Source organism: Suricata suricatta, chromosome 10 (genome assembly GCF_006229205.1).
Source record: "Suricata suricatta isolate VVHF042 chromosome 10, meerkat_22Aug2017_6uvM2_HiC, whole genome shotgun sequence".
In the NCBI taxonomy this organism is placed as follows: Eukaryota; Metazoa; Chordata; class Mammalia; order Carnivora; family Herpestidae; genus Suricata; species Suricata suricatta.
In genome coordinates, this window is record NC_043709.1 from 102536919 (window position 1) to 102550115 (window position 13197).

General features: G+C 35.4%; 1 protein-coding gene across 9 annotated transcripts in view; it reads left to right on the forward strand.

The window, feature by feature from the left end:
* Positions 1 to 13197, forward strand: part of ERC1 (ELKS/RAB6-interacting/CAST family member 1) — a 516785-nt gene that overhangs the window by 226131 nt on the left and 277457 nt on the right. For all 9 annotated transcript variants that reach the window (XR_003914152.1, XM_029953456.1, XM_029953457.1 and 6 more), the window contains one exon: positions 315 to 450. Coding sequence is in view for 8 of the 9 variants with exons in the window: in XM_029953456.1 (XP_029809316.1) it covers positions 315 to 450 (136 nt within the window). In the remaining variant the exon portion in view is untranslated. The remainder of the gene's footprint in view (positions 1 to 314; positions 451 to 13197) is intronic.

Sequence of the window (13197 nt, forward strand, 5' to 3'; positions counted from 1 at the left end):
TTTCCCTGTATTAACATAAATCTCTGAATTGGTTTCTTTTCTTCTGTTATTTCAGACTTTCCTATGTCTTTCTTTTATTTTATAATTTAGTGCTTCATAAAGTATATGATTGAGCACGTTTCTGAAACACCACTGTTCCCAATTTGTTGCCATCAGTAGGAAAAAGTTTTGAATTGTTAGAAAACTTTTGAAGCAAAAATTCTTTGTTGGTTTTCAGGTGTTCTTTGGCATCAGTGATATATATTTGTAAATAAAAATATTCTTTTTAATGCATATATATGAAAATATTGGTTTTTCTCCCCCCTTATCAATAGGCAAGTGAAAGACCAGAATAAGAAGGTAGCAAATCTGAAGCACAAGGAACAGGTGGAAAAAAAGAAGAGTGCGCAGATGCTTGAGGAGGCTCGACGGAGGGAGGACAATCTCAATGATAGCTCCCAACAACTACAGGTTAGAACCCGAGGAGAATCTGAAAGGATCGGGTGAAGAGAGATTGATTCATGATTGCATGTTGTTTTTCTCTTCATCTTTATCCTCCTCTTTTTTCTCTTTCTAACCCTGCTTGCTGCCTTCTCTGAGACCAACTGTTTAGCAATAAAGGAATGGCTTTAAGTAGAAAAGGCAAGTTTTATTCCACAGCTTTGTGAGGATACCCAGCATAGGAGAAAGTTCATCTTCAAGTTGATCGCATTTAATTGGTAAGTTCAATGTCAGTTTAATGAGTTTAAGGTTCAGGGTGGTCAGTTACTGTTTGCCATTTTTTTTCATTAAAATGCATTGCTAATCTTGGTTAATGTCTATTTAACTTCATTCTGGTTTTTTGTTCTTCTACCTTTATCCCCTCTGCCTTTTCCTTTCCCTCTTTCTTTCCTTCCTTTTTAAAAATTCAATTTAGAGAGCATATTTCACAGTCATACAGTATGTATAAGCTATACTTTTTCACTTCAGTGGAGTGATAATTGCTGTGTAAACCTAATTTTTCAAAAATTAGGTATGACTAGTACTCCACAACAGTACTAGTGATGATCTGGTAAGTTCCTGTTATGTGCCCAGGCCTTTGGTCATTCATTATTTCTAATTTTACATTGATCTTGTGGGGCATGTTTTGTGCACATTTTACAGGTAAGGAAACAACTCCGAGAAATTGAATTATTTTACCTGAGACTTCCTGGGATCTGTAGCCTGTCAGATGAAGTTTAATGTTAGGGAGGAATGTCTGCTAAGACTGCCAAGCCGCCGCCACTTTGTTTTTCTCTCGTTGCTCCTTTTAGTTTGTATGAGAGGGTATTTATGCCACAACTGCATTATCATGAAATCTTCACTGGAGAGATTTGCAGGGCTTACTACTGTTGAAGACATTTTTAGACTTCACAACAGATCCATTTCAGACATAAGAATCTGACTTTTTGATTTCTTTTTTCATTCCTCTTTTACATAAATTTTTTTATATACAATTCGTAGTCCTTATAGAAATAATGCACATCTTCTCAAATGCAGCACCATTTGATAGAAGGAGTGTACCAGGTTTCCTTCACACTTGCCAGCAACAGTTGACACTATAAATTTTCTTTTCTTCCTCCCTTTTTTTAAGGTGCCAATCTGATGGATGGGAAATATTTAATTTTTGTTTTAATTTATATTTATATTTCTCTGATTACCAGTGAAGCTAAGTATTTATTCATGTCTTAAATTTTCATTTGTTAATGTAAATCAAATGTTATCTCTCTTCCATGTTGGCCTTTTCTCCAAGGATTTTTTTGGTTTGTTTATCCCTGTTTTGAGAATGTATAAATATTTACCTATAAGTATTTTTGAGTTACTCTGGACTTTCATTTTTTACCTTTACTTCTTAATTTAAATTATTTTAGGGTATTTTGTGTGGTGAGGGTCTTATTTTTTTTTTCATTGCTAACAATTTCACTAGATCATTGATGGGAAATTATTTCATTGCTTGCAAGTTTGACTTAGCATCTTTATATTTTATGAAATTATTAAGCAATTAGGCTATTTCTAAGATTTCTTTCAACCTCCCTTGTTGAACTAGTATCACATTGTTTTTAATTACCAAAAATATTTAATTCATAAGACAGGCCCTTATTTATGTTGCCTCCTTACTTTTTTTTCATTTGTCTTCTGTCCTCTACCCCTTTAATGTTTTCTGTTACCAGTCTGCATAAACTCAAAGATGTCTTTTTAATCTTTTGTCAGTTTTTATGTTATTATCAAAAGAGCCATCACATGTAATCTCCTATTTACTCTTTGTATGATTTGAGAAATGAGGACATCAGATTATTTCTTTTATATATTACATAAAAAACTAGAGTGGATGAATGACTTTTCCAAGGTGTCTCAGTGAGTGATAGAAATGAAAGTAATGACAAATGATGGCCATATGCAAGATACACATGGAAGTAGTTTATTTAAATATAGTGAAAAGAGCATAGGGTTACAATTAGGATATTTTGCATGTGATCTCAGCTCTTTTACTAATTCACTCTACCACTCACTTCTTAACCATGTTGTTGCAAGTGACAGCCAGTGGTAGTCAGTATTCCTAGCACCCAGCTTGTGATCTCTAAATATGAATCTCCACTAAATAAAGCTAGTGATCTTGAAGAAATGGCTAATCAGAATTCATGGGAGTATAATAGTAGAAGAGTAATTGATTTAGGACTTGTATTAAAAATAGCTCTTAATATCTAAAGTTTTTTTTGTTTTATTTTTTCTGCATATGTATTTGGATTCACCTATTGATGTTTTTGTGAAATAGGAAGTGTAAAGGGAAGGAATTTTTTTAAATTTCTGTTATAGGCATAATAATTCTAGGATTAAAGTATTTTATCATGTTAGAAATACTTTATACTTAATGTCTTCAAATTTGATGAGTAATCTTTATCAGTTGCCACCTTACTTTCCAAAGTTTAATTCTACTGATGACATTAATAAACACATAGTATGTTTTCTTTTGTTTGTGAAGGTTAAAACCTGGTTCAAGACAAGAAGGTTGTCACTTTTTGTTATTCCGCCAGTTATGGTGGTTCGTTGGTGTCTTCACTCTTCCTAGGAGAAGTTACTGTTTGCCACAAAGCAGTGATAGCACTTTTTAAATTTACCATTTTTTATTCTGAAAGAAAAATACATTAGAAAAAATACATAAAACACACATGTATGCACAATTAAAATAATACATGTAAAGTGTTCGTTTCAAGACATTAGAAGATTACTGGCCTCCCGGAAATCATATGTATATTCCTTCCTGGTCATTTTTTCCTTCCTTTCTCTAGAGGAAGTTATTATTTTGACTTTTATTGTTCTTTGCAACCTGTGTATATATTAAATAAAAGTAGAGGTTAGTTTTGCGTATTTTTATTTTATATAAATGAGTCATCATATATTTATTCTTCTGTGACTTGTTCAACATCACATAAAAGTTATTCATGATAGTTGAGTGTAGCATTTGCACATTTGATGTCCTTGCTGTACTGTTTTTTTTTTAATACAAAATCCCATGCTTTATCTTGAAAGTGTTTTGAAAAGATTAATTTTATTTCTTTTCAATTTTCTATTTTTTGAGTATTCAGATGGAACTAAAAGTATTCCTTTTGGCAGAATGTGAGGTTGGAAATAAGTTGTTACTTTACTCATTGTTCTTGGCTCAACACATTAAAAATGTTCTAAAAAGATTAAACAAATTCCTTACATATGAAATGAAAATGATACCTGAAAATGGAGAGAACCTAGGAATCTCGCAGACTGTAAACATTGCCATTGTTTATCATGGCCTTATTTATGAGTGCCCTTTCTTAAGACAGGACATTGACATTCCATTGTATTCTGTTTGTACCTTTTTGTTATAACTGTGATATAAATTAACTAGTTTCAGATTTTTTGGTTGTAGAAGCTGCTTTTTACTCTTAAAAATTATTAAAGTTCAAAACATGATTTTTAAATGTAGGTTGTAATTATCATATATGTATGCAATTAACTTACTGACCCGGCTCTCCATCATCTTGTATCTGAAGATATAGCCCTTGCAATATAAAAATATTTATATAAAAGGTTATTTGTGATAATGTTGGTAATTTTGAAATATTAGAAATAATCTAATTGCCCATAGGTAGGAGAGTATTTGAGTCTTATATGGTACATCCACAAATGGATGACTTGGCAGCTTTAAAAAAAATGGGGAAGATCTTTAATGAACTGATATGGACATCCTGTTAAGTTGGGGTTGCAGGGGGGAAGCACAAAGACTATAATATGCTACTCTTGGTATAAGAAAATATAGCTGATCTTTTTTTTTAATAAAAGAAAACAGGAAGGATAAAGTAGAAACTTAAAGAGACCAGTTATCTATGGAAGTGGTGGGAAGAGTGGATACAAGGGGGAGTGGGATTGGGGTAATAGGTTTGAGGAGAACCTTCTCTTAGTGTATCTTTTTATATAGCTCTGACTCTCCGAACCATAGGACTATTTCACATGCTCTAAAAACTAAGTAAACAAAACCAATCAGGATGTGTAGGGGAAGCCAAAAAAGAATACAAATACTATCTATCAGGTAAACCTGTTTTATAAATACATGATACAAATACCTCAGAGGGCTGGGGAAGAAAGGAATAGTTTTGGAAGGCATAGCCTTTACTGAATGCTAGAAAGCTAAAGACAAAGAACTGTACGTAAATGTTGTAATCAGTAATAAATGTGTTTCTTACAAAGGATAGGCTAGTCATTCTGAAAATACTTGATGTGTATACTAGAATTCAAATAAATACAGATAATGAGGACTGAGCTTTTCATTGTTCAATCAAGAAGCTATAAATAAGTAAAGTGGGAAGGCTTAAATAAACCCTGTAGTGTTGTCCTGGAATCAGAAATACTAGTATGAACTCATGGTATTTAATTTATATGCAAATAAATATAGAAATATTGATATGCATGAGGTTGTTTTGTATGCTTGTATTTCTTACTTTTGTCCACTAAGAGGACTTAGAAGCAGTAAGCACACCTAACACCCAGATTCTGGTTTCTATATACCTTTCTTCAGTAAAATGAACCAAGGCATCTTGGAGAAGTGGTTCATTTCAGGGTTGGGGCAGGGAAAATACACAGTGAGCCTGGATAACCTCGTGGTTCCGGAAAATAGGAAAGTGCTCAACAAAAGAAAGCAGGCTTGTGGAAAGAACATAGGAGCCAACCTAAAGGAGCACCTAATGTTTCCTGTTAAAACAATTTTACTCAAATAATAAATAATGATAATATTTGAATTTAATCCATAGAATGAAATAAATATTCATGAGCTCATACTGATATAAATAATCAAATGCATAAGTAAGTAGGAGAGTAAGGACAGCTCTTTCCTGAAGAAGATTTTTAATTAATGTAGAAGGAAATAGATTTTTTAAAATAACCATGAAACAAACACCTCTGTAGTAATTGTTGTAGACAAGATCCAGTGATTGTTGTGAAAATTAGTGGCTGAACATTTGCAGAGTAATAGTCTCAGAATATACTCCCTGAGATTTTTGTTACATATAAAGGGAATACTAACTTTTCAGTGAACACCACCTTAATAGAATGGTTAAGGTTCACATTAGCAGTAGTCAGATATTGACATCATGGTCCCTTTGATATGATATACTGAGAAGGAGACAATCTCACATCTGTGCTCTGACTCCAAAATGTATAATCTTATTCCAGTCATGAGAAAATACCAGGCAAATCTAAATTCTGTGACATTTTAATAAAATAACTACATAGTACTACACTTTAAAAGTATCAAGATTGTGAAAGACAAAGACTGAACACTATTGTAGATGGAGTGGCAGGAACTTAGAAGAAATGTTAACTAAAGGAAATGTGAGATCTTGGATACAACAGATTTAGGACATTAGGGGGAAAACTGTTGAAATTAGAAGATGGTCTTTAGTTTTGTAAAGAGTATTATACCAATATAAATTTCCTAATTTTGATCACTGTACTATGGTTATGTAAGCTTGTAACATTGGAGGATGCTGTGTGGAGGATTATATGGGAACTTGGTTCTAATCTTGCAGCTTTTCTCTATGTATAATTAGTTCAGAATAAAACATTTATTTAAAATTGTCATTGACTCTATTTTCTCAGCACTTTAAAAAAATGTATATTTCTGAGAGAGAGACAGATACACAGACAGAGCATGAGCATGGGAGGGGCAGAGAGAGAGGGAGACACAGAATTGGAAGCAGGCTCCAGGCTCTGAGCTGTCAGCACGGAGCCCGATGTGGGGTTCAAATCCACGAACTGTGAGATCATGGCCTAAGCCGAAGTCAGGGGCTTAACTGAATGAGCCACCAGGCGCCCATCTCAGCCCTTTTAAGTACCCACTTCACATTCCCATTCCCTTGTAATAAGTTAGCTGTGAATTTGATAAACATTTTAACTCCAAGCCTAATGATACAGGATAGATACCTTGGGTTTTTTTTTCAAATACTATTTCTAAATTTGCAAAGCAGATTATTGTGTTCTCCATATTGTTTGATATCTTGAAGCTTTAGTTTAATTTAGAATTTAATTGAACAAGTTGATCTGAAAATTTGACCTAAATCATAAAGCCATGATATGAAAATATGGCTGTTTTATTAGAGTTGATGTACCTTGATTGGTCTGTATTCCTCCAAGATATCAGGCCTAATTTTTATACATTTTCCATAGACATACTTGATGTCTCTTATTTATTTAGTATAAAATTATCAAATGCTTCCTACATGTAAAAGTTTGTTGCTAGTCTTGATTACATAGTAGTGAAAAGACATGTTTCCCTACAGCCTTCTGGAACCTATTGCCTTATGTGGAAGACAGTATAACATAATGATAAAACTAAGCAATTAAGTAAATAGAAATTATGGTAAATTAATTTTGGGGACTTGAGTTTAAAAACCATATTGAAGTCCATAAGAATCAGTCATATCATCTAGATGTAAAATATTAACCGAAGAACCTGGACTTAGAGTTCTCTGAGTCGTTGGAAATCCTCTGTAGGTTGCAATGGGGTTGGCAGGAGAAGGTGGTGTTTGAAAGGAAACTGAAATGAAAAGATCAGTTGAGATGGGAGAGAAAAAGGGGAATATGGCCTTATAGAAGGCAAGAGAGAAGAATGTCTCCAGAGTGGTGGGTAAGTACATCATGGTAATGGTGCTGAGAGGCTGAGAAAGAGGACAGCATTCTGGAGTGGTCTAATCCAGTGTATTCGCAATGGTCAAGAAAGAGCAGTGATCTCCCTGGGCTAAGGTAAATAGAGGTCTTCCATTTTATTTTACTGACCTTGGAGATCATAGATAGTCCTATACAGATCTATACATTTGCCTTGGCCAGTTTTTCTGTCACACACACTCACCAAAATTCACTGCCTTTTACAAGGTCTTTGTAAAATCTTTTTTATGTGTATACGTGACTGATATTAAGACTTGATTATACATGGGTGAGCCTCGGTGGCTCAGTTGGTTAAGCGTCCAACTTTGGCTCAGGTTGTGATCTCATAGTTCGTGGGTTCAAGCCCTGTGTCAGGCTCTGTGCTGACGGCTGGCCCAGAGCCTGGGCCCTGTCCTCGGATTCTGTGTCTCCCTCCCTCTCTGACCTTCCCCTGCTCATGCTGTCTCTCCCTCTCTCAAAAATAAATAAAACCTTAAAAAAAAAAAAAAAAAGACTTGACAGTAACAATGGTTATTTGAAGTGTTTCTAGCATGACCCATGCATCTAAACTATTTTACAGTTCCATTTGATATTCACAAATACAGGACATGAATGATAAAAACAGTGCTGCACGTATAGGTGATGAGCCTTTTCTGCTATCATGTTTAATTATAGTGCCTCTTCTCTTGATAGTTTGCATTTAATTTTCTGTTTCCCTTACTCAGGATTTTAACTATGGATTAAATGTAGTGCTGAGTTGTTTCCACAATATTTTTGTAAGCCATATTTCACCTTCATTAGCTAAATAAGATTTCAGAATAATTTGTAGTTGTCTCAGAAGAGATTTATCCAGGGCCCATTATGGAACTGTCACTGTGCTGGGTGCTATGATATGCCAGTTCTGTCAAAAAGTGTGTTACAGTGCAATTCATATGTAATTGCTGTATAAAAACCAAAATTAGGCAAATCCCGGCAATAAGGAGCTCCTAAATAAACATTATATGAAAGCATAATCTTAGCTGATTTGACTGATGGTGATGTTGCAATTAGGAAATCTCTTTGTTGAAAGGCTGCCCATCTTTATAAGGTTCAGATCGAATGCTCCCTCCCTTGTGAAGCCTGCCTAAATCCTTATAGTTGGGAATTAATCAGGCCTCTTTTGTAATTCCATTAGACTTTGTTTCTGCTTTGATTTCAGAGCTTTTATTTTACTTTCTATTACATACTAATAATTTGTGTGTTGTTTCCCCCTTATATTTGAGTTTGGGTTCAGGTCGTGGTACGTTGTACATAGTTGGTTCTCTCTAAAAGTGTTTATTGATTTCAATTGGATTGGTAGATGTCCAGAACTCTATTCACTTAGCCTGGCCTTTGGAGTCTTCCATCAAGTATTTCTAATCTCATTAAGGTGAGATATTTCCTAGCATAGCTACTATTCTAAAGATGCTGCAGTGTTGATGTTTCTTAAATACAGTTTGTTGATTTTCTTATCTATGCTCTTTTTCATATACAGACTCTTTTCCCTGTGGATTTCCAGTTTTACCACCTAAAACATTCTGGCTTAAAATTCATCTTTATTGATGATCTCTATCCTGTTTTGTTATTGTCTTATCCATTGTTCCTCAGCCTATATATTTAATCATACTTTGTCATTTTATACTTTTTAATATATTGTAATTGCTTTGGTATGATTTAATCACTTTCCCTTTTGTGCTAGTTTATATCTGCCTTAGTTAAGGACTGCCTTAAACATATCTTTTCAGGGGCGCCTGGGTGGCTCAGTCGGTTAAGCCTCCGACTTTGGCTCAGGTCAGATCTCACGTTTGTGGGTTCGAGCCCCGTGTCAGGCTCTGTGCTAACAGCTAGCTCAGAGCCTGGAGCCTGCTTCCAGTTCTGTGTCTCCTTCTCTCTCTGCCCCTCCCCCTCTCATGCTCTGTCTCTCTCTGTATTAAAAATAAATAAAACATTAAAAAAAAAACCATATCTTTTCAGTCTTTCTTAAATATTATTTTATATAGGTAGCCATTCACTAACTGCAACTATAATCATTATAAATAATAAAATTTAAGTTACAAATTAAAAAAAAATGTATGATGCTACAATATTTAGCATTCTAGTATTCTTTAAAATTTCATAGAATGGGGAGCCTGGGCAGCTCAGTCAGTTTGGCGGCTGACTTCAGCTCAGGTCATGATCTCACAGTCCGTGGTTTTGAGCCCTGTGCCAGGTTCTGTGCTGACAGCTCAGAGCCTGGAACCTGCTTCCAATTCTGTGTCTCCCTCTCTCTCTGCCCCTCCCCCCTCTCCTCTCTCTCTCTCTCTCTCTCTCTCTCTCTCTCTCTCTCTCTCAAAATAAAATAAAGACATAAAAAAAATTTCATAGATTACCCTTTAAGGACTTTACATACATTTTTTTAATGTTTATTTTTGAGAGAGAGAGAGAGTGTGTGTGTGAGTGTGAGTGTGAGAGGAGGGCGGGCAGAGAGAGGGAGACACTGAATCCAAAGCAGACTCCAGGCTCTGAACTATCAGCAGCGATCCTGATATGGGGCTCAAACCTATGAACTACAAGATCATGACTTGAACTGAAGTCAGCTGCCCAACCAACTGAGCCACCCAGGTGTCCCAGGACTTCAAATATTTTAACAAAGGAAATGTTATCTTCAGTTAGTTGAGAATATTTACCTCTATATTTTTATTCTTTAAGCAGTAACACTCTGTCTTTTGACAGAACCACAAGTTTTCCTCATATTCTAATAATAAGACAAAATAGACTGAAGGCGGGTAGGGATGAAGTTCATATCAATAGTGGTTTGGTGCTTTGTTTTTATTTATAACAAAGATAAGTATTTGAATTTAACCTTGAGAGAAGGTACTGTCACAGAGATTAATGAGACTGCTGAAAGAATACTGGCTCTTGTGAGTTAGCTCTCCTGACACCAACAAATATTAAGAATAAAGTTTAAAGCAAGTGAAAACAATAGAAATAGTGATAGGAAAACTTTACATATCTTTAGACATATCCTCTTTTTAGAAGCATTATCAGTGAAACATTTGTGTTTTTCTTTAAAATTTGGATTTACTCTATCAAAAATAAGCATTCATTTTGGTAAAATGTTTTTCCTTTCTGAAATGAAGACTGCTTATCTTTGGTTTTCACATTGGAGGTAATTATTAAGAAAACCTTGAAAAAAACTTAGGATGTCTTCCTAGAAATAGTATGTGATATCACCTAATATAGTAGGTACCTGTAATATATTAATGATGTTCTTATAAAAATCAGTTTTGGTTTCTCTTATTTTATTTTTTTATTTTTTAATGTTTTTTATTTATTTTTGAGAGACAGAGAGAGACATTGCGAGCAGGGGAGGGTCAGAGAGAGAGGGAGATACAGAATCTGAAGCAGGCTCCAGGCTCTGAACTAGCTGTCAGCACAGAGCCTGATGTGGGGCTTGAACCCATGAACCGTGAGATCATGACCTGAGCCAAAGCCAGACACTTAACTGACTGAGCCATCCAGGCACCCCAGTTTTGGTTTCTTAACAAATATTCTTCTCGACCTATTTAAAAGATTTAATCCTATGTCACTTCTTCCTCTTTAATTAATGTTTTTCCTTGGCAAAATAGGTCTTTTTTTGTCTAGAATATGGGCATAGGTGGGTATTTATGGGGTTCTCAAGAAATGTTAAATGGACTTTGGGATCACACTGGAAAAGTATATACAAATTAGCATCCATTTTTACTTTGGGCATAGTTGCTGGAATTAACTTGTAAATTTGGCATTCCTGTTGTTGAAGCACCTACTCAAATTTTTGGAATATGTGCAGTTTTTAAAAGGTTTTAGCCCAGACTGTGCTGCTTTTTACCATTTAGAAAACAAAACAAGTCATAAAATTATTTTAAGGAACTCTACGGTGGTTGAAATGGACTCTACAGATACTTTGGCCAGAGTTCAGTTCTAACTGAAAGAATGTTTATTGATAATATTCATGTGTAGGTAGCCCACTAAACTCCTTCCTACTATTAAGGTTAGCCTTATTTTTCTTAATGTTTTTATTTTTGAGAGAGAGAGAGAGAGAGAGAGAGAGAGAGGGAGAGGGAGAGGGAGAGGGAGAGAGGCAGAAGAAAGGGAGACACAGAAACCACAGCAGGCTCCAGGCTCTGAGCTGTCAGCACAGAGCTCGATGGCATGAGATCATGACCTGAGCCAAAGTCAGACACTTAGCCAACTGAGCCACCCAGGTGCCCCAAGATTAGCCTTATTCTATGGGAACTTTTAGCCACATCCTTTTAGCTTATTACAAGAACGCTCCCCATAAAACAATGAATGGTTAAAATTACATTTTACACTAAAATTCTTACAAGTACTGTGTCCTTATCTCAGTAAAATGAATGGTTTAATCCTTTCCTTTGTGTTGTGGAAAGTCCTCCTTTGTGTTTGGAAAGTGAAATCTCTAATGAGATTCTTATTTTTAAGAGAGAGCAGAAGCAGGCTTTATATATCCCATTTGCCAAGACCTCAAAGAAGTCATTCTCTTATGGACCACATCAGTTATTTATTATTTTAAGTAAAAGAATATCTTTGGAATTTTTGGTAAGGACTTTGAAAATTTATGCTTGTTTTTTAAATAAGCATAATATTTTTAATATTTTTTTTGAGAGAGAGAGGGAAAGAGAGAGTGCATTCATGCAAGCAGAGGAAGGACAAGGAGGGGAGAATCTGACCACACAGAGCCCGATGTGGGGGTCAGTCTCACAAACCACAAGATTGTGACCTGAGCCATAGTCAAGAATCAGTCACTTAGTCGACTACCCCGGCACCCCTTTACATGCGTTATTGATCAGAAGAGACATGTACTAAGATTAGGCTGACTCTATGTCCTTGTTCAAGTGTTTGGTACTCAGCTACCACAGAACTTGGCTCATCTACATGGGATATTTGTACTGTATGTTCTGTAAAGTTTACGTAGGGATGCGTGCTGTCAGTGCGGAGCCTGCTTGCATTCTCTCTCTGCCCTTCCCCTGTCAAATAAATAGCACCATTGTATATGTGTATATTTCCATTTCTTTAATGAAATGCATCTTCTCTTGTTTGAGTTTTAAAAAATTAAGGTTGTAACAGAGTTCTGCTCTAAGTGAGGGAGATACCTAAGGGTCTTTGGACATAAGGAGAAAGAAAATACCTTAAATTTTATCTCAAAGCATCTCCTTAAAATAAAAAATAGTTGGTGTATTACCAAGTTCTGTTTCTGTGTTAAGGCAGCTTTCTTTTCATAAAATTGACTTCATCAATGCATCTGGCTTCAGTGTTTTCCTCCCAGTTAGCATCTAAGCAGTTGGTAATTGAACTCTGACATGTTGAATGATTCTGATGAAATCTTCTGCATGTGTTTGTGTGCTTGGGGGATGGGGAAAAGAAAAGAATAAGCAGTGGGGTTGAGAGGAATAAAAAATTACTGTTTCTTTATGTTAAGGATAATGGATAGCAGTTAACATTAATATCTTTTAGAACACATTAATGCCTCTTTGATAAATGATATTTATTCCAAAGGAAGCAACTCTTAATATTAACCCAAATAAATGACCTCCATAACCAAGGCAGAGTTCAAGTTGGGAAAGTATAAGTGAACATGGGAGGCGGGTTACCTTGGATAATCTTCATGAGATTTGCAGTGACCTGCTGCTGCTGCTGCTGGCAAAGGGAGAAACTTAATATCTGTCATTATCCAGTAATTTAAAAAAAATGTTTACTTTTGAGAGAAAAAGTGAGAGAGAGCGTGAGTAGGGGAGGGGCAGAGAGAGAGGGAGATACAGAATCCAAAGCAAGCTCCAGGTTCTGAGCTGTCACCACAGAGCCTGATGCTGGGCTTGAACTCATAAACCATGAGATCATGACCTGAGCCAAAGTCAGATGCTTAACTGATTGAGCCACCCAAGTGCCCCTCAGGTGACTTCTTTTTATGTTACTGTAGTATTGCACCTTTTTTTCTTTTAATTTTGAGGAAGATGTTTGAAGAGAGCAAAAAATTAT